Raw genomic sequence first — 27,192 nt, 5'->3', positions numbered from 1 at the left:
CATCTCTTCAACCGATATATTTTCATTCTATGAAGATACAAATTTAAAGGAAAATGATTAAATAAATAAGTTTTTATTATATCACGATATGTCTGTTCTAAACTGGCTCATTATGATTTTGTGTTAAAGGGAATGAGTGAGAAGTAAATAAACGTTTATTGTAATATGCACAGTGGGAAACAAAAACCATACACAACCACACTAATATGTATATATATAAATATTACGCATCCACGTGCATAAATAATAATAGTAATAATAATAATCGTGTTACGAATGATGATCAATGACGAATACGTAAGACGTTACGTAATAACGCGTAGGGTACTCTAAGAGAACAAGAGTAACCAGGTAAATTTCGCATATAATATGAACTGTGAAATAATGACAATAAATTTATCAGAAGGAAAAAAAACAAGAAAAAAAATGAATTGAAAGAATCAAGTGATTATATAACAATCATAGTTTGAGGAAAATATAAATATTCACGGAATGATTAAAGATTAAAATAAATAAACAAATTCAACAATAGAATATACATATATATCGTGGAATTGAGACTCTTCTTGTTTTGGCATACACAACCATTTTGATCATAAATATCTGTAGAGACGGCAGCAAACTGTCATAAATATTATTCATTTGTTCTTATTCATCGACAATGCCAACTTCTTCTAATTTAGCAAGAAATGCAGCAACACGATGATCTGGATCGTTCTAGGAAGAAAAGAAAGAAAACAAACAAACAATTCAAAATGCTTTATATATTGATGAAGTATACAAAGTCTTTTGTATTCTAGGCGTTTTAGAGTAATTAAATATTCTTCTTTTTTGAAGAATTTCTTTACATAATGGTTACATCTCATCGTTAGGAATCGTTTTTACTGTCTAATAGATAAATTGTTTCGCCTAAATGATTGATTTATTTGTTTTAGTAAAATGTTCACAGAGATAAGTTATGCATTCTGTCCAATAAAATGTAACGTTTGTTAAATTTTTTGGCCGAGACTAAAGTTTATGGACGAATCAATGAAATTAAAGATAGCACGTTTTTAATATTGGCGCGAAAACTCCTTCCTCCATGCAGTTATATAGCATTTAAACACTACAGGTGATGTCAGTTCGTGATGAAAACCCTAACTCCGATTGCTAACGTTAGTCACTAACTCTAAATTCTAATCTTAATCCCTCTTTTAACCTTGACAAGGTGGATATTTTCAAGCTCACTTCATCGTCGTTTAAAGGTCGTCCATAAATTATAAACTCACCATATTTTACTCTCAATAATGGAGTTAGATTACAGATTTATAAATGAATGTATTCCAACTAATTGTCCGCTTGACAGATATGAAGAAAAATGAGAAACATAAGTCATAATAACAACTGAATAATAATCATGATTGGCACTAGTATTGATCATAGGTCTATTTAAAAAATCGCACTGGCACCGTGGAACCAAGAGGTGAGTAATACCATGTTTAGATATAGGATTATTTGGCAAACACAGCAAATCGATATTGAGTTTTAGGCACAATATAATTGTCAATCGAATTCAGACGTTATAGTGGTGAATTATCAGATTTCTGATGAAGCTTATACACTACCAGTTCAATGAATATTCACAAAAAAATCCCTACAATAATTGTAGACCGTGATGTTTTGTTTCTTATGAAAAATCCTACTTTTATATTATATCTCGCCTTATACTGATTAAAAGTCAATAGAGAAATTTACACTTGAATAATTGTTTTAACCCTATTGACTGATGGATGCAAGTACATCCAAAATAAGACGAAACGCGCGTTCTAGATTTTTCTGCTAACCACCATCCAGCTCTGTTTATATTGCTTTGAAGGTTAATCATAATCTCGCTTAACTCACCACATGGATATATGAAGCGGAAAATGTGAATTATAAATATATCAATGAATTACATTTTTTCCAGTTTAAAGTTACGGAGTAAAATCAGATAACTGTACATAGAAAAGTATGAATCACAAGATCATTGCTTACTTTCGAAACGAGGTCAATCAAATCAAGCAAATGCTTGATTCCAATACATAAACTGAAATAGAAAACAAAACAAAATTGAGTTCAAATATTAAGGAATAACAAGTAATCGTATTTGCTAAATATTCAGAAATATAGGTTTAAGTTTAAATTAATTATGATGTGATATCAACCTGAAAATAGTTGTATCAACCTAATATCGGTGGTATATAGTATTCATGAATAATTGAAGTGGCAACAAATTGAATGCTATTATGTCAGTGTGTTGATGAACACATTCAACTTAAATTAAAAGATTTTAATGAAGTTCGATTTAACTTGTACCTTGTATTAGTCACAGACTGATCTTAATTGGAGCACGATTGAAAACCATAGAACACTGGACAATTGCTTTATCCTAGTATGGAAATTTTAAGCTACGGGATCATCTACAGACCCACAAGAGGACGAACTGAAGACATTCAGAACTTGTCATGAACACTTAACCTTTAAAATCACTTGGTTAGAGCTAACTATCATGGTTTAGTTGAATGGGTTTTGTGAAGAGCAGCTTACTTACTTCAGAACGTCGAAGAAAATATCATACTAATGAGATCTGGTTATAGACGTAGTTTCTCATTACTTGAAAAAAAATCAATTAGGACCTATAGACTTAAACCAAAGAAGAGAGTTCTAGTGATCTAAGAAGCTTCTAACATACATGTATATCATTTATTTTTAAAATAGAATATAGTACCGACTAATCAGTGAGACACAAATATGGGAATTAAAGCACTCTCATTTCGAAACTCCAATCATAGAAAAATTCATATTATTTTCTAATAACATTTCAAAAGTGGAATGATCCAGAACCAATTTGTTTGACAAAAAGAAATGACTGAAAACTACTTAGATCCAAGTTTGGATTAATGTTAATTTGGTTATTTATTCTCTGAAGAAGTGGCTTACACTGAGTCACGAAATGTTGGAAAGTCCCAACTTAGGTTGAGATAATTTCATGAAGGGAGAAGTAACTAATATGCAGAATTTGAGAACGAATAGAAATCGGATTTTGTTGAAAAACAGAAACTCAAGGTTTCCTAACAAAAAGTAACTGTCTCAAACTTTTAGTAAGTTTTAATAGTGTTACAAATGATGTCACATATAATGAATAGATACCGTTATAAAGCTGATAGAAAATACGAAATATAATGTAAGTAAACACTTAATTTATTTAGCAAATATACACCTGACTTTATATACTTGTCTTTGAGTCATTAAGTTTTGTATCAGGAGATTATTGATATTACCTGGCTTTCTGAACCGTTCACTATATGGAGTAGGGTGGAACGTTTATAGCCTTACTTATTTTAGGCATGCGGTGGAGATAGATTTTTTTGAGTTACTAGCCACACACATGAATTTTGAAACAGAGTCATTTAGGAATTCTTTATCGTTCGCAAAAAAATACAAAAAAACCCACTGCTATGGTTTTAGAGTCGTACATAAAAGTGTCATAATGCAGGATGAATGGTATATCACCATTTTGAGTTGCTTTGACGCGTTTATTGAAACAGAGAATTAAGTTTTGCACTTTTGAGCTAGTATTAAGTGTTAACAGCTCTTCATTAATGGCTTTTAACTTATGCCTCACTTTAATTTAGACAAAAATTTTGATATTTGTGCAACTACCTTGAAATGGTTAGACTTAAAATAACGCTTCTGTAGGCGGCGTCTTAGTTTATTACGATATTTGGCTGGGATAAACAATTCGTAAGGTTTACTAAACCTGCACAATTTAAGAAGTGCGTAGGAATCTAAACAAAGAATAAACAATCAGATAGAATGTGTCAATAGCATCCACAAGACAATTGTATGAGAGGAAGGTATCCCAATCTGAGAACTGATGTGATAGAGTTTACATAAATGTAAGTATATCTTGATATGAGTAAAAGAGAAAAGAATAAGGAACAGGACTATATTGCAAAAACAAAATAACACACAAAGTGTAGCACTTACCGACGACCCGATAAAGATTTTTCAATAATCTGTTGTTCTTTCGATGTAAAACGTCCATCCTCTTCTAACGCAGCAATTAAATGCTCGGGTCTTGAGAGCATAGCAACATGGACGTGCCATGAAAAAGCTTGAGTAAGATTTTGATCTGTTAACGCTTCACGACAACTGGTTGTAGCCAGTACTAACATACGACGACCCTGGAAAAAGCAATGCGAACGCACTTTTCAAGGGAATAAAAACGAAAATATGTAAAAAACATAAAACACAAAAACAAACAACTGATCTGTTGATTAAAAAGACCAACACCACCTTCTAAAAATGATACTACTTAAATGTAAGTATGGGCACATAGAAAAAAACTAGGTAAAAGTAACTAATTATTCAAATAACTAACCGCTTTCAATGGTTGCGAAACCAAATCACGTATTGCTTGAACAATGAAATTCGAAAATCTTGGTCCAACTGGATTGTATTCAATTAAACCTTCAATATTATCAACAATCACAACACTTAATGGTGATTTGGCACCATCATCAAAAATCTACATTTTGTAGTGGGGTAGGGAAAAAGAGAATAACAAAGTAAGCAAATATTAGAATACACTTGTTAATTGTTATCGCAATAATTTAATCTGAAAGGAAAGTAATTGTTTTTAAGTTCAATCCTCCTGGCACTTGAAGTTTGGTAAAATGATGCCTTTATGAACAAAACAGAATAATGAAAGTAATGATTGGTATTTTCACAATTTAATGGTATGAAAGACTGCAGACAACAGGACGAATAGTAATGACAGTATTATAATGGTATAATTATCAATAGCGGTTACAAAAAATAATAAGAATGGCATGATAAGAACAAAACAATTTGAAATATACGATTGGAATCATGAATCAACCAAAGTTAGACAACTTTCCTAAACTAGGAAGAACTGGACAGCTGTTTTGTAATACGAAGTAGCGAGCAATCATAACTCCGATACCCGTGATCCAACCCAGAACCTTCAAGGTTTTGATGCGCAAGCTTAACGTTCAAATTTTTAGGTTACCATTCGAAGGCTTAAATATGTACATGCGTGTCCAATCAATTTTCAATATTGTGCAACTATCTTCTATTGTCTTCAGTGGGTAACTGCCTTACACTCGTGACGGTTGATGTCCAGTTGTCACGGCTTCTGATTAGAACTTCGAAAATTTCCGCTCGAAGTTACTCACTAATAAGCGCATGATAAATATCCGAATTGAGGTTCGTGGAGGTTTAATTACTATAGATTGGAATCTCAGCTACAGTAAACTACCAACGCAATCTAACGACATACACTTTGATCCATTTGCTATTAATTGTAATAAGAATTTGACAATAGAGAGTTAAACGCACTGAAAGCATTGATCAGTATCAACATATCTGAAGTACTATAACAAATAAAAGTCATGTTTTTAAACAGAATATTGAACTTCACAGACAAAACACAAATCTTCATCAAAATTTCTGATATATTCGGCGATCTATTTTGTTTGACTAAAAATGATACCGATAAGCAGAACAGTAATCTCCACACTTATCGCTTAACTGTGTAATGGGTTTAATTTTCAGATGATCGTTCGGTGAGGCAGTGCACCGTGTCTGCTAGATGCCGACTTTTGTTCAAATACAAAACTTGACCTTGTGATAAACAACCAAACAAAAGCACTACTAATAATTATTACCGACACTGTTCACTTACCTTTTTCATTGCAGCGCATTTAGCCATTTCAGTGAATCCAATCATTTTATGTGACGTAACAATTTTGACGAACGGGAATCCAGATAATCGTGCAATCTCAACAGCTAACGCTGTTTTACCAGCTTTCGGTGGACCTTCTAATAACAAAGTTAAGGGTCTGTACGTTTCAACATCTGGTTCCTTTACTGCAGACACAGCTAGTCGACCCATATCTAAGGCATGTGATACCGACTCACCCCACATCATAATACCACGAGGAGCATAACAACTGAGTTCTTCTTCAGAAGCACCAAAAGCCTGAAATAACATTTTTCAAAAAAACTTCATGTAAGAAAATAGTCATAACGTCACGAAAGATTCATACAAAGTAAGCGTAAGAGTTGAATAATATAAACGCAAAAACCCCGAACAACATGTATCGAAGTAGGTAATATTATTTACCAACTTTGAAAGAAGTAGAAACTGTGCAATCGATTGAAAAAAGAATCACAAACAAAGTCATCAGAACGAAATAATATAACAATTGTGGAATAATTGAAAAGTCCACTTCTACATAAAGTAGACATTGAAGAAGTTGTCCTGGATAACAATGATAGCTTTGCAACCAAACCATCTATCTCATAGATTACAACATCGTCAAAGGCACTCTACCTGAGCTGCAAATTTTCATTATAATTTCAGTTGAGAAACTGAGAAAAATTTATACTGAAAGGAGTATACAAACTTACCGGTTTAACATCATGTTCCAATGCGTATAGAAAATCGGAACGTTTTACTAGCAATCGGTCAAATGCATCAGGATCCAACTGAGTTTTCCCAGATGGCTACACAAAAAAAGGGGAAAAAACAAAAAAACAAAACAAAAGTAGATATCATTGTGTTAAACATCACAGTAAATTCACTAAATATAACCAAACTACGATGATATTATGTGTAAAACTACAAACTACCGTTAAGTCACATTCTCAAATTTGACAAAGTTCACAAGAAAGCTATGAAATTGTTATAACATGTGGGTTTGTGGCCCGATTAATATATGACGTGACAATGCCACCAATTAGAGTACAGTAAATTATCGATCGGACCAATGGCGCATAAAATCCCGTACGAGCAGTCTAAAGTCCTTATCGGTCCTGCTTCCCGCCTAGCCAATTAAGTCAAGAACACCAATCTCAGCCTCTGCAGTGTGAATCATGCATTCCAAACATACTGGGTTTATATACCAAACAGACAGACCACATCATACCATAAAATAGGAAACAACATTTGTACAAGATGTAGCCAAATGTGGCTGTGAATAAGGGAAATAGTAATTGATAAACAGGGTATAACTCAAGAATGGTAAATCGTACAATAATAGTTCATAGGTCAAAATAAAGCTCATAATAAGAGTGACATGAATATGAAGTTTAGTTATTTAACAATTATACGATAAAAATATACACATAGTATTGGTCCATAAGTGGATTCCAAAAGTTACCATTCATTATTCTTATCGGGATATAACAGAAATTCAATAAATAGACAAATCGATCAAAGAGAAATATCTCTAATTCATCAACCGTTTACGATATATCCATTACTGGTTAAGGTCTGTTAATAAGATGTATAATTCAGAAGCAATAATCAAAATCTTTGAAAGTTTTATGAAACAACTATATTCAGAAAGAAAGGAATTTCCAAACACGTAAATGTTATAAAACAGTAAGTAGATAAACTATGAAATCATTCAAGATGACTAAAGACAACCAAATTTCATGAAGCCATGACCATGAAGTGTATGTTTTACAGGAATTTTAATCACTATTAATAGTGTATCACAAAACATTGTCGATTAATGTGTTAAGTTTGGCAATGAAACTTTAAAAAAAACTTTGACTTAAGAAAGAAAACTTTGTTTAGGTACCTGAACCTTATTTTTGACATATTTTTGTTATTATTCAATCTATATACACATATACTCATTATATTACATACAGTAACATATTTCTTCATTACCTAAAATAGAATCTACAGAAATTTATCATTTGTAGTGAGTCGTGGTTCTGTTTTATTTTACATATACAATCATGAGAGTCATGACTTAATCATTTAGTCTTACAAATGTAAGAATATCAGAGTTTCCAATGGCCTATCGATGGTATGACAAATACAGAGGCAGGGTCAGTCGATCGATTTGCTAATGACATTGACAAAAGCTTTGAAACTCTAAATCGAAACAGTTAAGAGAACATCAGAAAATCTCTAGAAGCATAGCATTTAGATAAGTCTGCAATAATTAGGTATATCGATATGGACACAATTTACTAATCAATAGGGAAATGATCAGTCAATAACGTGCCCAGAGGTCGATCGAACGAAACGGTCAACAAGAATAATGACAACTGGTGACAAAACCATTGACGGCAACGATTCTGATAAGTCTTGCTACCGACACACTTAAACTACTTTCCTAGCTGGTCGCCATATCTGCAACCACTACACGTCAACTGAAACATAAAAGAGAAGGCACCTATTGCAAGAGAAAACTTTTCTCCAAGGTTAGTTTATGTACAGAAAACCTTCGGTATTTACAAACGTACACAGGATCTTGAGCTTCTGGAAATATCTGGAACCATACTAGATGCAGCAGCAGTATAGTCAAATATTCAATCAAGACTGTGGCACGTGATATAGCATTTTCTAAGTGTTTCCGAGATAATCCAATTCAGTGTCGACTTGATAAAACGTTTTCTAGCGTCTCTGAGACTTCGACAAGGGACATTTTTGGAATCCTCCAACACATTCACAGGTCATCAGGACAGTCTAACTTAGAGCCTGTGGTGTATTTAAAAACACTCATATGTGAAATCAGCGCTGACAACCCTGTCCAGAACTAAAATGAAAGCTTCGTCATTATAAAATATTCGGCTCGGATAACAAAATGCAATTGGAGGCATCCATCACTCAGTCTACAAATCTCCTCTATTATTTTGTTAAAAAGAAATAATACATAATGCACTGAACTAGTTCGTAATAGAAAACTAGCAATAAACTTACACTTATTAATTGATACATTGAGGTGAATGCTGCAGCACGACATAAGCCTTCAATTTCAGCACCGCTGAAATTTTTTGTTTTAGCCGCTAATTCTTTCAAATCAACATCACGTGCCAATTTACCAGCCTGTTGCATTTTCGATGTATGTATATTTAAGATTTGCAATCGACCATCTTCATCTGGTAAAGAGATTTCCATTTGCATCTTAAATTGAAAACAATGTTATAGGTGAATAGTAAAAAGTAAATAATTAATGATAAAAACTTGCTTATAATAAAAGTAATTTATCGATCACGTGTATATTTTTTATGTACTCCACGTTGAACTAAATTAATAATTTAGATGATGAAATTTAAATATCATTGCAATCATAACCACCACCTGGAAACACCAGACATCTGTTTCATCCCGGTATGGAACTGCTCAACAGTTCGCATGGACGATCCCGCAAGAGGGATTCCAAACTAGAGTTTTCGGTCTCCCGCTCAAACCCTTAACTTCTAGATCACTGAGCGGAGATTTAACGGTTTCATCTTCCAACTTAGGGATTATAACGAGCTTGTAGATTGAGAATATCTTTTCTAATAAAAAAATGCAGGTTTTGAATACAACGATAAGTTTATGAAATTAAGTTATCCTTACATTAGTTTTGATTTTTTTAAAAAGACGACCACATTTATTTTGTACAAAGATGTATATCATTCACAAGAATAATAAGTTCTAATAGTTGTGTAGTTTAGCTGCTCAATGGTTGAAGAACACGATCATAAATTCAAACGTTGTTTCAGTCACGTCAGTTGTTAGTAACTGATGGGTATCATTGGCATTCATTTACATAAAAATAAGTCTTAAAATTCAAAGCTTTATTTACTGAATTGTATCATTATGAGTAGAGTTCAGTGGAGGAAACTGGTGAGTGGCCTATGCTCCTCTATGACGGGTAACAGGGATAAGTAAGCAATCATTTTGAGTGTGTTTTTGAATAAATTGAGCATTGGGTAGATTTTTATAAATAAATAATATATTTGTAATATCCCAATGAGTAGAAAAATTAGATTTTCTGAAGTTTCGTGACTCTTATATTTAGAACAATGAAGTAGGAAATTATGATCATATGCAATGTGTGTTTGGCAATTCTGTGTTTAAAAATAATTAAAAAGGATCACAAACAATATTCAATTTTGATTGAAATCATTAGTCGATCAATGTTAGACCTCCATTGAGAACTCAGAAGCACTAGACAGCCGTTTCGTCCTAGTACGGGACTCCGTAGCAGTCAGGGTCTCAATAAAAACTCAAACAATCTCCGCAACCCTATACGGATAATATTCAATTTGATTGATTTCAATGTGCACTTTTAAATTGTAGTTACGTCTGAGCAACTGAAGGCAAAAGATGCTGACAGTATAAATGACTTACTTCGATTTTACATACTCATCCCTTCTTCAAATAGAATTTATTGAAAACCTTATAAAAATGTAAGTTGTAATTTATGGCTAATTTATGTTGACAAGTCAATCAGTCTTTTCTAAGGTTAGAGATAATATTCAAACTTCGAAATTTTTTCACACAGAATACTGTTAGAAAATGAATACGTGAGTTCACTTAGAAAACCCTCAGGATAAGCAAAAGAGCTAAAATTCATTTAGTATTGTTAGTTTGAAAAGAGCTAAAAGGCTCGACTAACAAGAATATACAAAAACTTAAGTTTACTTCAGTGCATGATCTTTATGAATAAAACAGCTAGTATAGAAATGATCAATACATTACTCGTTGATGATCGCAGGTTACAGAAACTATCTCTTAAAAATGAAATCACAGAAAAGACTAAGCAACAGTTGATATAACTATTAAATGGATTGAAACAAACAAGTTCAATATTTCAAGACTTATACGTGACACTCCGATTCAATGATACTGTGACACCTAGACTCTATGGGGTCCCCTTATAGTAAATAAAACTAGTTTATCTTTTCACTCAACCCTAGACAAGGTTAATTCACCCTACTACTTGACTCCAGAATGGCCAACAGAACTTCTAAACACATTATGCAAAGAAGTCTTAAAGAACAGTGCAAGAGATAACTTTGGCTTTGTCGATAGAATAAGATATTTGGAAAGGGATAGTAAATTCATAACTTATGCGTCATCTTGATTCACGAACGTGCCTTTTAGGGAGACAGTAGATTTCATATATAATGAGGTACAAAATCGAGGAGTGGAAATCGGTATCTCCATTTCTCCATTAAAAAATGATCCCCACATTAATGATTAATCCTCAGAAGGGAGTTCGATACACAACATGACGGTATTTTAAGGGGTTACCACTAGGTTTAATCCCAGCAGATTTCCTTTTGGCAAAATTATAAAACGATCCATTAGACCTATACGATTATCGTTGCTATATGAATGATACCTTTACAGTTCTGGAAAACAAGACACAAGCTCAGAACCTATTAGAAGCGTTTAACAGAGTTCGCCAAGTAGTCACTTTCATAAAAGAAAAAACTGCGATACCATCCCCAGTCTCTAGAAGTCTCATTAACGAGAAGACTTAACAGGAAAGATGTTTGTCCTAAACCGATTACACAGCCAATAAACATATTTTTAAGTTATTTTCCGTATCCAAGTATATTCCAATTCAATAGGCTTGTGAAGTTCTCAGCCCTTTACTTCTATTGAGCACAGTAGAAGTTAGCAGTATATGAAGTGCTTTAACTAAACGTTTTTCTTTATAATTAGAGAAACTATTATGAATTATATGGTTATCGGGTTAATAGTTGAAGAATATAACATGTAATATTATTACTCATTAGATTCGTAGATTCTCCAGTCCTAAAGAACCATTTAGCATTTTGTATAGCTTGCATGATCTTTAGGAGACATCAACATATTTCAGTTAGTTGATCAGTAGTCCCGTTTTCTAAAATTTGTGTTTGGAACTCAAGGATCAGTCCCATGAGCGAACTAATAGTATGGTCACATCAAATCCTTTCAGTTGCCATAACAATAAATAAACAGGAAATATATACAAACGACAGTGTAGCTCTATTGATCATGCATTTCTTCTACTTATAAGGAGCAGTAGCAACGAAAATGTTTACACTTTTCGAAAAAAACATACTTCAAAACGTCCAGGTCTTAAAAGTGCTTCATCAATCATATCTCGTCGATTAGTCATTCCAATGACAAGAATATTATTTAACTGATTCACTCCATCCATGTTAGTTAGTAGTTGGTTGACTACTGTGTCATGTACACCAGCACCTCCACCCTGAAAGAGAGAAAAAGTACCATATAAATATATACTGTTGAAATACCCGTTCCAATGAGTTATGGAGTCTTTATAAATGCTGATGTCACAGTAAGAAATTCCCAGCATCGATAGCGTCTAACATTGACACTGTAATTATTCAAAAAAAAATTTATAAATGTTTTCTCAATACCCAATAACCTGTTGCTCATCTAAAATGAAGAATGGTTTCTGTTTATCCAGGCGCTACAAATATTCTTTCCATCCATCAAATGTTGAAATTATGAACCGAAATATATTCGTCTTTCTAGTTTTCATTTTCAAAGGGTGGACAAAGAAGATCATATACACCAAAAATGGTAGTGTTTTAGTTCAACATCGTGAAATGAAAATTACTATGAAAAACAGACAATTGAGTTAAGAGATATTTATCATTGCATCACATACAGAACGATGGCTAAGTAGTAGAAATACCAGAATTTCAACCACTAGTTTAAACTACTCTCTATTTCGCAGTTTAGACGCATATGTACCTGGTGCCCTTTTGTACCAATATATATGTGTTTAAATAAATAAATAAATATCACAGTTTAGACAGTTGTGAGCCGGATACTTCAATGGTAACTTATCTGACTGCGAAGCTGAGTGAAATGAGGTCGAATTCTTCAGGGAGTATTGCTTCCTTCAAGATTACAAGTACACCTTCCCAACAAGTGTCAAATAATGGCATGAAACCTAGGTCCGAAGTTTCTTGTCGACAACCTCCAACCACCACCTCACAACTTAACATAATGCACTTGATGTTAAATCACTTACACTAGTGGCCACATTGCAACTTGATCAACACTAAGAAGGACTTAACATACATGACATTGGTCACTGCTCAGTGACCAATCAATTGTAAGTGTAACTAGCTCTCATGAATAAAATGGTGTCTTGAACCCGACTGTACATAAGTCTGGATTTTGTTAAACAAGTTTTCAATCATTATTATGCTTCATAAATGATGAAAACGTAAGTAAAAAGTTTTAAAAGTGATTTATTGTATTATAAAGCAAAAATACAATAATGACAACTGCTTACTGTAGATCCACGTGATTTACAAATGGCATCAATTTCATCAAATATAATAATATGCAATGCAGATTTCGCACCCATGCGTTTTTCTTCCTCTTCAGCATCAGCGAATAATTTACGGATATTCGCTTCAGATTCACCAACATATTTATCTAATATACTTGGACCATTGACAATTTTAGGTTCACGTGCATTAAGCATTTTACCAATTTGTCGTGCCATTAGTGTTTTACCAGTACCAGGTGGACCGTATAACAGAATACCACGGACATGTTTTAAACCTGAACAGGAAAACGATTCAAAATCATCGGGTTTTTTTAAGAAAAGAAAACAAACAGCAGATGTACCTTACAGGTTAAAAATAAACAAGAAAACTTTGACTACCAAACAATCGATTTGATAAATTTATTGGAATGATCTGAAGTGACCGAATCGACAGTTTTGTTTATGAAATCGATTGTTAAATTTCAATCGAATGAACTTTTAAAGGAAAAACTGACTGTCAATTTTCTCTCCTTGAGTATCCGATGCTAGATGGTGAGGCATTGAGTATAAGTATATTCACTATTTAACATTTATTTTGGGTGCATATAGTCAATAGCCAAGTAGCATAACATTTCATATCTGTAGAAAAACCTATATCTTTATAAACTTGTTTTCAGTAAATCCGTTTTTTATGATTTTGTACTAATTATACATTTTTATAAATGTCATTTTGCGTATCCACCTAATTGTGTATATCTGCTTCAATGAAACAGCTTTGTCTGAAGTTCGTTAGTTCAGATGAACAACGAGACGATCACCTTGTCTTAGTTAGGTTTTTTCTCTACAGACAGCATATACACTATTAGAAGGGTCCAAAATATGACCATCAGATATCAGGACCAGAAAAACACCTTTTTACATGAAGGTGTAAAAAAAGTTTTTTTTTGTATACAGATAGATATTCTCAACGACTTATGTGCAAATAGATTTTCTCTGAGTAGAAGATACTTACTACTCAAAGAAATCCCAGCCCAATATATATGACTTGATGCAAGTGAGAATATTAACGAATAAATGTATATTTGTAAGACTAGGTAAAAAAAGATAGATAATACATGAAGAAGTATCATGCCTTCATAAATCTATTTTACAGGAATAGCTGACCAGATACAGTTAAATTTTGACTAAACGATACTCACTACTGATAACTTAGTTAAATTCTGGTATGAAGTCCCTTTCCATACAGTCAAATGTTATAACCAAAAACAATGATTGTTAAACTTGATAAGATAACTTTTTGACTTCAGTTAGTTTTCAATATAGTACAGTATAACTTATACCTTAATGTTAACAACCATAATAATCTCAATATAGTTTTACCTAATGGAACATGATTTACTGAACTGAAACTTCGTAAAAAAAATAGTCACTACTGGTCATACAATTAATTTTAAACTATATAAAAACACCATTTAAACCATTCTAATAGAAAAAATCCTTTGTATATGAAATGATTATCATTAATTGTAAGCAAAGATGGATAGTGGCTAGCAGTGGTTATCAGGACTCAGTGGTCGAATGGATAACGCGATGGCGTTTGAAGCGAAAGGTACTGGGTTCGAGTCCCAGAGTGAACATCAACTCTGAGATGTAGGTACATCCAGCTGACGAGTCCCGAATAGGACGAAACGCGTGTCCTGTCCTGGATTCCACTACTAGCCACTATCCATCTTTGCTTACAATGCTTGTGAATTAAGGCTATATCGAGGCAATACGCACAGTATGCACATATGTCAATTAGAGACTGACCAGTTGCAGTTCTAACACATCGATGGGAAGATTCAAACAAACAATACTAAATGGTTATCATTAATATTTTTTCAATAGACCTATTTTGATGTATAATTGAGAGAGATAATTAATAAATAAAAGTAGATTCAAATTTAATAAAATACAAGTTATTAAAGGATAAAGTAACCAGTAACCTGGAGAAAATCAGTGAACTGTAAAGATTAATAATTAAATATAGATTACAATGAATAACATATTTAAAGTATTTTTGTAATCAAGGACTGACTTTTGTATCAGTCTTTCAGAAAATAGGCTAGAAGAAAGTTAAAAGTGGTCAAACCAAGACATAACATCTCCTTATACAGTCAGTGATCGTTGGTCAAAAACCATGTTGGTAAACGCAGTCAGCAAGATAACGGTGACCAATAGTTGAGGAAATCGAATGAAATAGATCAGTATCGGTCACACTGAAGTGGATGTATTGACCCTTAATTCTTTTTGGCTCATTATTTCTAATATTCCCTTAGGTATACGTTTTTATTTCATCTTCTTAAACCATATCCTTAATGTTTAATCTTTTTCATTATTATTGTTACTATAATTCGTTTGATTCATTTGCTATTTAACTCTTCAATCTTATAAGATCCTACATTTATTATGACTGATTACAACTTTGAAGATTATGTCTTGAGTTTAAGAGGTAAGTGACGTTACTCGAATGTCCAAACAAAGCCCTGTAAAGTAGCATAAGTTAAATGCTTTAATCATTAATCTTCACAGCGACAGTGATTTGTTTTCGTAACACCCGGTAATAAAATGAACAAACTTAATTCTGCACAATTCATTTTTGTATTGTTTGTTTAAATCTTCCCATTGTTGTTTAGGACTGCAACTGATCAGTCTCTTATTGGGATATGTGCATCCTGTGTGGATTGCCTCGATATTACCTCACGTAGCAAGCATAATAAGCATAGATGGATGGTGGCTAGCAGTGGAATCCAGGGCACGCGCTACGTCCTACTTGGAACCCGTCAGCTGGATGTACCTGCTTTACCCTAATGCACAAGCTAGTGGCTATTTGGACTCAGTAGCTAAGTGGATAAGGCGATGACGTTTGGATTGAACGGTGTGGACATCAACTGAGGTACAGGTAGATTCAGCTGACGAATCCCAAATAAGATGACAGGCGCGTCCTGTAATTACATTTCATAAGGTTTGTATTTATTTGAACACAACCATTGGTACAGATGGGTACCAAAACATATATGCGCCACAAAACATTTGTGTGAAGGTTGGTGTTAAAAACAAAGCAGGTATTTTTCTTAGGGAACCAGTCCCCGAGCCTTTGACCTAGTCCACAAGGTAGCGGGGCAACGGTAAGATATGTAGTCTCATAGTAACCGGTGACCAAGGTTTGCACACCATTTGTTCCATCAAGATCCTGGATCCCATGTGCACGATTAGTTGGGAATCAGGGTTTTCCAACTCCTCTATGTTGATCCTTAGTACCCACCAACCCAGTCTAAGCGCCGGACATTTATCTTTCGTCCTCTCAATTTCATAAACAACGACTCTGTCGTGAGAAAGAAGAGAGCAGGACTTCTCTGGGAGTGGCTATATATGAGGACATTTTAAAGGGGAAGGCGGGCTCCTCCACCCTCAGCCGTGCTGGGGCATTTAAGGGCTACAATCAAAGTTAACCACCTTGGAGTTAGTTCTAAGGACACGTCGATATAAACATCAAAAAAATATCCGAAAACACGATTGGAGTTCAAGGGCATTTACTTATCCTATTTTTCCAAACAATAAACTTGAACACTTCAAATAAAAGACCAAGAGAAGTATAAAGAGCATTTTAGCTTGTAAATCAATGTCCCTTACTTTAGTGATACTGACATTCACAACTATAATCAACTTATGATAAAAACAGAAATTCATCATTTTAAAACGTATATGGTACTAAGGTCATGTGTCCTATATGAGAAAGAAAATATTTCATCAGTAGTTAGCGTAACAATTTTTAATATCAATAATTTGAGTACAAAGAATTATACAAACCTAATTGTTTTGCAACTGCTGGAGGAAACATTCGTGATGCAAATGTTCGTCGGAATATAGCTGAAAATTCTTTATCCAATCCACCGATACCCATTTGATTAAAATCCCAATTTGGATTGATGATGCTATGATAGCCACCACCACCTCCAATAGAACTAGCGCCATCGTCATCCAATGCAGCTTTACCAATCAACAATAATTTAGAATCTGGTTGAGGCATCCAACGAATTACTGTATTCCCAGTTAACATGCCAATCTGTTGATGGTAGTAGTAAGAATAATGCGGACAACAGTATAATCAATCCGTCCAAAAAATATCGATAAAAAGAGATCATAAGAAACATTAGAATACCCCTTATGAATTACACTTTTAATAAACATTAGACAGTGACTGAACCTTCTGTCAATCAAGAGTAGGGAGAGTACGCTCTCCCTCTCCAAATGCTCTCATGTGGCCACGCGTATATAGCCTCTGTCAGGGAAGTCCTACTCACTGCCTTCTCGTGACATTACTGTTGTTTACGAAAGTGAGAGGACGAAAAGCGAATGTCCGGCGCTTTAACCGGATTGGTGGATATAGAGGATCCACCTAGGGGAGTTGGAAAACCCTGATTCCAAAACAATGGTGCACATGGGCTCCAGAATCCTGATGGAACGAATGGCGTATGAGCCAATTGTTGGTCACCGGCTACCATGGGACTGCATCTCCTCACGATGCTCCACTGCCTTGTGGGTTAGACCTTTAGGTCAAAGGCTCAGGGTGTGGTCCCTAAGAAAACCACCTGCTTCGGTTTGGGCACCCGAGTAGTATCACAGCCCTCACACAAAGTGTGGCGCATATGCATCTGGTGCCCTTTGTACCAATATGTATGTGATTAAATAAATAAATAAAAACACCCCTAAAGACTCAAAAAGGTAAAGGCAACCCATCCTCCTAAATTATTTGCCAGGATCTTGTCAAACACCAACAAACCAGAGTTAATAAAGCTGCTAAGAAAAATGAGGTACCTTTCTCGCTTGGGAACAAACCATTCCATGTATTTAACAATAAGTAATTTATGAAGTTGATTTGGAAATAAAAGAGCATTTGTTGTTCGAATAACCTTAAAACTGGTTGACGAAATTCAATCCCTACCCTATTAAGTGTAACATCCTAAAATTATTTCTGAAAACAAGTAGTTCCATTACGATATTATACAAAAAACATTGTGCAAGTAGACTTACTTTACTATTGTCAACATCTCCGCCATCCATTGACAAAGCTTCAAAATAAACACAATAGCATTTAGTATAAATATAATTCAAATAAGAGTTATATAAGGAAGAAATTATCACTTCATAACAATTAATCTGATCTTGAGACAATTTTCATAGGCTGAATAAAAAGATAAAACAATTAGCGATTGATTTAATTTATTTCTGATTATTTTTCAACTAATCACAATCTGTGAAGATAATCGTGATCAATCAATGTAAATATCTCAACCCTACAGGGGACGATAACGTCTCGCATAGCTCAGTGGTAACGTGTCTCAGAGTGAGAAGCTAGATAACACAGGTTCACATTCCACAAAGACTAACAGTTTTCCTGGAAGTAAAAGTACGCCTAGCTGACGAGCCCTAATTAGGACGAAATTTAGGTTAAGCATGGTTTCCTACCACCGACTCTTTCCAACTAACTAACAAGAAGTAAACTACACAAAGATAGTTAACCACTTAACCTAAGTTTAGTGCATTATATAAACTGATCTTTGATAAACCAATCATCACTAATAAAGTAGTTAGAAAATATGATCTTGATTACCTCTATAGTGATTAATGAACTTTTATTGCTCCTTTATTTAATTTCATTATTTCTCTTACTTAGTTTTCTTTTCCTCATTTTACTACAGAACAAACTGTGTCAACCTAATCAACTATTGTATGAGATTTTATGTTATTCTGTTTATCCTAATGATAAGCGCTGGTTGGTTGACATTTTCTATCGTTAGTCAGCGCACATACAATGAAATAAAAAGTACGGACGCTCATACTAGAGGTTGCGCGGTTAGTCAGTCAGTCACAACGTAGAGCCTGGTAAGTATGTATATAGGTCCAAGTTGTCATACCTCGTTAGCATAGAGAGGTTGTCAGACCAAATCTCAGAATAGTAAAGATAGTAACAGTATCAATGGTGATTGAAAAGATTAGGCATCAAAGATACGATTCGAGAAAATAGTGAAATAAAAAATGAGGAATTTAGAGAAAGACAAGGAATGGATGTAACTGCGCCACAGATAACGATTTTGAGCCATTTCATTCAAAGTCGCTGATCATTGGTTACGGTAATCAGGAGGACCCGAATTAGGTAAGGCACTTTAAAAAGGATAAAAATTGGAAGATGGTTTGAAACCTTTTACGAAACAAACGTTCGCTCGTGACTGTACAAATCTTCAGCGAAAACTAGACGTTAGAACTACTCCAGCTTGTATGAAATAATCACTTACAAGGTAGTATTCACATATTACAAAATCTAAGAGATCGACCATAAAAACTTTACTTATAAACAAACATTGCAGGAGTTTTGTATGTTACTACTTACTTGACAATTTCTTAACCTCAACAAGGAGAGTCATTTTGTTAAACCGATAAAGAATATGCTGACCAACGGTCAATGGTGTATCTGCGAATTGCATGCTGAATTCTAGAGCCATTCGATCTGAATCCAATGGCTCATTGATCGACCTAGGAGATTGAAAACGAAAATTGTTGGAATGTCAAAAAATTGAGAGAGAGAGAGAGAGAAGTGACTATTACGTCACGAATAATGTATACAATATTGAAACAACGGAATAAGCTTCAACAGCCAACTTTCCTCCATTTATAAATGCAAGTAAACAGACAAAAATGATTTGTATGAAGAAAGTCGTATACTTCATGGTACGTTAGATAGATAATAGTATCGCTTGGCTACCAAAACAAAAGTGAGCAAGAACTAAGAATTTGTTGAACGAGATTTACGTAATGTATTTCCAAGGAAACGTACAGAAACGCAGTACCGTGTAAATTACAGTGAGTATCCCTTGTGTGTAGAGTGAATTGATAAGTTTTGAAAGCCTAACCAAAAACCTTCAAATCTAATGGGTCAAAATACAATACACTAGAGGCGATTCGACCACATACACATCACTTTTACTTAAGCTAATTATTTAGGATTGACAGGAATTAAAAGTGGTTTCATTATTAAGACCAACTCTACACTAATATACCCTACGAGATTTTTTCAAAAAGCATGTGGTCATATAATTGAGTGATACCATCGGTTTCCAACCAAGATATGAAAGTTATTAACTGTGAAGTGAAATTCTATAGTGATATTCACTTGTATCTTTATCACAGATACACTGCGACAACTCTCCAATAAAGTTGCAGTTTGTATTGATCCTTAAAAAGTGAGGTGGTTTGGTGGCTAAAGCATTCACTTTTGAATCAGTAAGATTATTACTGATTGTTATCGATTGCTTTCAGTAGAAAATGAAAGTGGATTTTATGTATTTAATAAGTCATCAGTCCACTTTTCGCCTTTCAGATTCTCTGACATACTAAACCTAACATTATTCCAGTACATAAGGTACCTTTAGGCTAGACAGAAAGCTGAAAGTTATGCATAGTTCAAAACTCGTAGAGGAGAAGATAACTCTTAATTTCATGTATTACATTTCTATGTATAAACAATGAAGTTGACAAATTCAAACGAAATTTACACCAGGATTTTAACAGAATACTTTTTTTTTAAAAAAAACTCTATTTTAGCAACACTCACATTTTTTTATTATTAAAATCCACAGCCAAAACTGCAGAAGCTAGACATTCACGAGCCAAATTAAATGTGTATGGTTGAACATCTAAAGGTTCATCTACTGAAATATTGCCCCATTTACGCTGTGAATAATTTGAGAATGATAATAACAAAATTACTTATACAGGATATACGACCAAATAGTTTTACAAAACAAATTACAAGCTATCAGTTGCAGTTCGATTATGTAATGATAAAGGCACCAGGTCTAATTACAAATAGTTAATACTTTTATGAGCATTGGTTCTTATGAGTTTCTGTTTTAAAAAAAAATTCATATATACATCAGCTGCTGTCCATCACTCTATCGTCCAAACCTATGGTATATGGTTAATTTCATACAACAAGCTAGATGACGTACCATTTCAAAAGGAAATAAATTAAGAAAGATATCTACTTAAGCTAACAGAAAAAAGATAGATAATGACTGCCATTAAATGATCAGGTTAATTATTTATTCAAGAGTCTTAAGAATAATAAAATTTCTCAACATAATTGTACAAGTCACTGTAAGAACACTTTTCACACAGACTAAAATGGCTAACTGATAAATAAATAGAGTATTCTGCCCACTTTTATTCCTTCATGGCTACAGAACAAGAGGAAGTATGTGTGAAATGCATGTAGTTGACTATAGATGTGTTATAAGTACTGCTCATTTATAAGAGACTGTAGTGTCTAGTATTATGTCAAGTCTACATGGGTTATTCTAGATTTATTTGAGGCATTCCGACCCTGTCAATTGTTCGCTCACTAACCTTGACTGTTTTTATATGCACGTGTTTGCGTGTATCGCTAACCCTATTCATCACATGCCTTTGGCTTATTTTTATCAGACTACAAATATTGAGTCATTCTTGATCAAATTGAGTTGGCGCACTTGCCATCGCTTCATTTTCCTGCTTTTTGTTCGTAATGTCCACCTAGGTTAACGAGTGCCTGAAATAAATTCATCAAACTTAATCTATATTTGCCTTCTTATTGCCGCTATCGCACAAACAGATTTGAATTAGGTGTAATATACGGAGTTCAATATAAGATTTGCATTCATGGCATATTCATTTGTTCTTTCAAATAGAAGTCATACCATGGGCCACAAAAATATCTTTAAGTGAGTGCTTATATTGAAATCAAAAAACCTCTAACTGAAGGTGTTAAACCAGTTGATGAAAACGTGAAAATTCAGTTGATCAAGTTGGTTGAAATACAAGTTACACACAACAAGCTCCTTCCTATCTTAGAGTATAATGGCGATTTGTAACCATTATAATAAACATATAAAATAGAGCACACCAATACATATTACTGAATTTTTTTCGAACACAAAACTTGATACATAAACTTCTTTAAGAGATATCTTGGTTTATATATGAGTGTACAGCTAACTCCCTAAATTGATATTCGATTTATTTTAGAAATGCTAAAGGGTGAATATATATACTACTTGATAAAGTAATCAGGATCACAGAAGCAAATGTAGATAGGATGATTTATAAGTTTGAATATTTACAAAGACTTTGAGAGTACGCGTAGAGGATGAGAAGAAAAATCATGTATTGATTTTTTCAGATAACTATTTTCTCGATAATTGGAAATATTATACAAGGGACAGAAGAATAGGATTAAGGACAGACATATCATTTTTGTATGTCTACGTTATATCAGGTAGTTTAGATAAGTACAGAGAAATAATAGAGTACAAGGTGAGATAATTTTGAATGAAATAAATTACAATCCAAGTAAGCAATGATCTCGGACCGAATAAAACAAGATCCAGTGAATTTGGACAATATCGAAAGTGAGACAATCCCACTTTACGATAAAAGATTACTGTCGTTTTATATCGCGAGCGGACTGAATACGAACCACTGAATTCTGACTTACTGGTATACGAGACCTAAAGGCTCTGTTGATAAACCTCATACTAAGACAGACAAATGACTAAAACTCCCTGTATTTGCAGAGGTTATTCAACTGGGGGTCAACTTATGATAAAAGTCACCACTGAATAAAACAAGTATTATTACAGTCAGTCAGTCACAACGTAGAACTTCGTACGTACGTACATCAGTTCGAGTTGCCATACCACATTAGCACATAGATGCAGTTGTCGATTCAAATCCCATAGTGGTAAGAGTTTAAGCAGTAATTCAAAAGATTAGGGTTTGAAGACGTTATTCAAGGAGTATAATCCAGTGAAATAAATTTGGAAAGAGAAAAAAGATAGAGACATGAAGAATTCAGAAGATTAGAATTCGGGAGAACACAAAGAGTGGATGAACCTTCGCCATTGCAAACGATTTTCAGCCATGTCATTCAAGGTCTCTAACCATCGGTTGTTATCATTTCGCGAATCACAACCAGGTAGTCTACACCTACCAACATGGCTCACTCCACTTGTCAATGACTTCATGGATTTGTGCTACGTTCTGGTCTGGCCGTCCCTAGCTTTCTTCCAACCTACTCCTACACCATAAAACATTATACGTCGGGGCAGTCGGCGGTTGGGCATACGTAACACGTATCCCAGCCATCTCAAATGATGAAGTTTCACTACTTCATCAATCGATTTGCCATCCTTACCTAGCACACGTTTCCTAACAACTGCATTACTTACTCGGTGGTCCCAGGATATACGAGCAATGTTTCGAAGACCCCTATGATCGAATACTAGTAGCCTATGAATATCCTCTACTCTTATCGGCCATGTTTCACTGCCAAAAAGTAGGACGGAACGAACTGCTGCACAGTAAACACGTCCTTTGGTTGCTAGATGGATATCTCGTCTACGCCATAAATGATGCAAGTTGGCGAAAGCTAGACGAGCCCTCTCTATCCGTGCTAAGATTTCGTCACACACCAGACTACAAGGGCTGACGAGACTACCAAGATAAGTGAAGCGGTCAACAAGCTCAACTACTTCACTCCCTATCATTAGTTCAGGTGTCGATGCAACCGAATCCTGAAGTACCACGCTTAATACTTGTAGTGTGTATAAGCCTGTAGTTAGAGTTAATTTTATAATGCACCTTTTTATTCACATGCCGTTCCATCAAATTTTCCTGTTCTCTTCTTTATGCTTTATTAACTTATTTCAGTGTAACTAAGTCTAAGTTTCTATAATCGACTTTTAACCACACAATTTTTCCATAAGGTCTAACAATACTCTTCAGTTATGCAAGCTGAAGTAGATGGTGAGTTTCTAACCTATTTGAAAGTCGTGCGCTTCAACCAACAGATCACAGTCTCAATGTCAGTTTATTACCACATTTACTGAACACTTAATTTATTGAGCCTTTTTTTTATTTGATACAGATCAGTCAATTTCTGATTCTCAAACATATAAAACACTTTAAAAGACTGACAAAAACCTATGAGTGTTGCTGAGTATTATTGAGATACTATAGTCGCTCAAAAGTGTTACTCTGGAATTTAATAAATTTGTAAAACAATCATAGTGAGCATATTAAAAGTGTACACACTATCACTTTAGGGTTCACCAGGCCATGTAGAGTTTAAAACAATTGATATAGACGTATAACAAGACCGATATTACCGCAGAAATAATACATCCTTTATACTGAAAACATATAAACGAGTCAAGTTCAATCCCTTATCTCTATGACTATGGCAGTCAATTAATCTAACATGACTACAAGAGGTGTTACGTTAAAATCCATCCACTTAATTAGAAATCTTGAATACTAAATAACTAAGGTTTAAATTACATGTTTTGTTTTCATAATGATATAATACTATAAAGCACTGCAATAAAGTGCAGATTTACCCAGACGACTTCCTTTATAACTAGAACCAATAAGTAGACCTGTAATTCTTTTGTTGTACCTTGCTTCTATACATGAGACTAATGCATTTTGAACGAACAAGTCGCATATGGATACTGTGCTCAGTAACGGCAATTTAGGTGAAATATATGCTAAAAGCATACTATACTGACGACCGTCAGTGAACAGATCAACATTAAGACAGTGGCTCATGAACTTATTTGTGCGAAATATGAGGAAAAAGAAAGATAGTATGTTACCAGGATCTAATTTCAAAATCGGCAGAATTTGGTTACTGAAATTGTAGTGTCGGTTGCTATGCTAAACACACACAGCTTATTCTAGCTTCCGTACAGGCTAATTTATTCATCCTTCTCAAGTCACATTTCGACCTTGTTAATTATTCGCTTATCAACCTTAACTGTTTTCATATAAGCGTACGCGTGTGCACTTCCTATTTTGTTCATCACATGTCTATAACGTATTCTTATCTGACTATAGATATTGATTAACGCTTGATTACACCGAATTGGCTCACTCGCCTTCCCTATTGCGCGTCATTTTGTTTTGCACCACTTTCCGATCAACGATTGTATGGAATACACGTATTTGAAATCCACTCTCGTATTTGACTTATTTAATTCCGTTATCCACTAACGCGATTTAAGTCGTTGATTATGTACGAGGATAGCCAGGATGTATATTTTGACAGCAATAATTCGATAACAATCAAAAACGATCAAGCTGGAGTCAGATTTATGGCCACTAAAAATATGTGAAAGCGGTAAAAAGAATACGTATTATCCAACCAGTGGACATGACGTAGTGTTGAAGCTAAATTGTAAGAAATGACCTCTAACGCAGACTGTATATTCTAGTATTTGATGTGACTCAAAATGTATTCAAGTGTTTATGTAGTTATATAGTACTCTTTCACGTTAATTCTTAACAACCCCAACATTAACTTTCTTAAGTTTATAAATAAGAGAGTGGTAAGGCATCATTGAAAAATAACTAGTGTCAGTTGGTGCTGTCAGCCTTAATCCTAATTTTTGATACCAACCCATAACTCTAGCTTAATTCCTAAAAACTAGCTTTGACCTTTCTTCATCAAAGTTGATGTTAATTGGTGGCAAAATCCCTATGGATACCCAACACTACCCAGACTGCTAATAAGCGAACTTACCCTTCTCACTTTACTCTAATGAATGTTTCAACACGAAACAGTCAGTTAGTCATGTCAAAACTATTATTTTACCACAATTTTTTTGCTTTTTCTTGTCAATTGTTTTGGAACTAAACACTACTGATTTATAATTGACTGGTTGCTGAGTAGCAACCACTCATGTTTGTCAAGTTCCACTTATAATAGGACCACATTCCTGATCAAATACTGCCGACTGATTTGCGACTTGCCATCAGATTAAGTGACTCGTAATCATCTGCTCCCAAATGCCCTGGTACGGCCAAGAGTGGGGAGAGTACGCTCTCCCTCTCCAAATGCTCTCATGTGGCCACACGTATATAGCCTCTGTCAGGGAAGTCCTACTCACTGCCTTCTCGTGTCAGGAGTGTTGTTTACGAAGCTGAGAGGACGAAAAGCGAATGTCCGACGCTTTAATCGAGTTGGTGGACACGGAAAGTTAACCTAGGGGAGTTGGAAAACCCTGATTCCAAATCAATGGTGCATATGGTCTCCAGTATCCTGAGGGAACAAATGACGTATGAATTAATCGTTGGTTACCGGCTACCATGGGACTGCATTTCCTCACGATGCTCCACTGCCTTGTGGATCAGACCTGTAGGTCAAAGGCTCCGGGTGTGGCCCCCTAAAAGAACCACCTGTTTCAGTTTGAGCACCTGGGCAGTATCACAGCCCTCACACAGATCAAACGAGATTTGTGCGGCGCATATATATCCCCTTGTGCCAACACTTATGTGTTTAAATAATAATAATAATAATAATAATAACGAGGTGCAAGCTTGATGGACTTACTTCAGAGAAAAAGGGTTTTATATAAATGACTCTGGCTGATACTCAGTGACTCATCAAAAGTATATCTAGGTTTTGCAGGGGTTTAGTCGCTGTCCGAATAGCTCAGTGGTGGCGTCTTAACATACAAACTTGGGTGAAACGCGATCGAATTCGGTTGCTGACAAGTACCAGATGATATAAAACCTAAGTTCAGGGTTTCCTAGTGACTACATTTAACCACTATCTTGCTTGTTTAGTTGAGTGATGGATTTTTCAAGGTCATCAGTATGATGAACTACCTATGATTTTACATCCGTTTAACGACCTGTCAACCTGAAAGTTCCGTTGCAAACATACGAAAAGACCCGTGTGAAAAAAACAAGAGCTAACCTGAGCCAAACCAAACGCAACCTTTCCTTGAGGGACATGATCGTGTGAACCCCCACGAAATACATATTTATCAGCCGCAGTGTGTATGGCTACACAACTAAGGAAAATGTTTGCAAATATCATATAAAACATACCTAAGCTTTTCATTAAAATCTTTCGGATTGAAAAACACCCTATTAGTCAGTGAAACCTCTTCATTTGGTGCTTTCGCAGCGAAGAACTTCATTTTGGAAACAATTGTATCACGACCTAGAAAAACGAACTATGCGCCTT

General features: G+C 34.5%; 1 protein-coding gene and 1 non-coding gene across 2 annotated transcripts; one reads left to right on the top strand and one right to left on the bottom strand.

Annotated features, from left to right (window-relative positions):
* Positions 1 to 27,192, bottom strand: Smp_057320 (putative vesicular-fusion protein nsf). The gene is made up of 15 exons (XM_018798687.1): positions 27,054 to 27,192; positions 26,920 to 27,016; positions 20,734 to 20,852; positions 19,513 to 19,655; positions 18,156 to 18,193; positions 16,932 to 17,187; positions 13,104 to 13,378; positions 11,892 to 12,041; positions 8,768 to 8,971; positions 6,457 to 6,552; positions 5,729 to 6,025; positions 4,403 to 4,549; positions 4,009 to 4,205; positions 2,014 to 2,065; positions 1 to 717 (listed from the first exon to the last, which is right to left on the bottom strand). The coding sequence occupies exons 1-15, from the start codon at positions 27,143 to 27,145 to the stop codon at positions 649 to 651; spliced, it is 2,232 nt and encodes a 743-aa protein (XP_018653604.1). The 5' UTR covers positions 27,146 to 27,192; the 3' UTR covers positions 1 to 648.
* On the top strand, positions 14,651 to 14,717 carry Smp_tRNA_00614_Pseudo_TTG.1.1. The gene has a single exon. It is a non-coding gene (tRNA).

Source organism: Schistosoma mansoni, chromosome 7, assembly GCF_000237925.1.
Source record: "Schistosoma mansoni strain Puerto Rico chromosome 7, complete genome".
Taxonomy (NCBI): Eukaryota; Metazoa; Platyhelminthes; class Trematoda; order Strigeidida; family Schistosomatidae; genus Schistosoma; species Schistosoma mansoni.
Note: the sequence above shows the minus strand (reverse complement) of the source record. Positions and strands in the feature narration are given on the sequence as shown.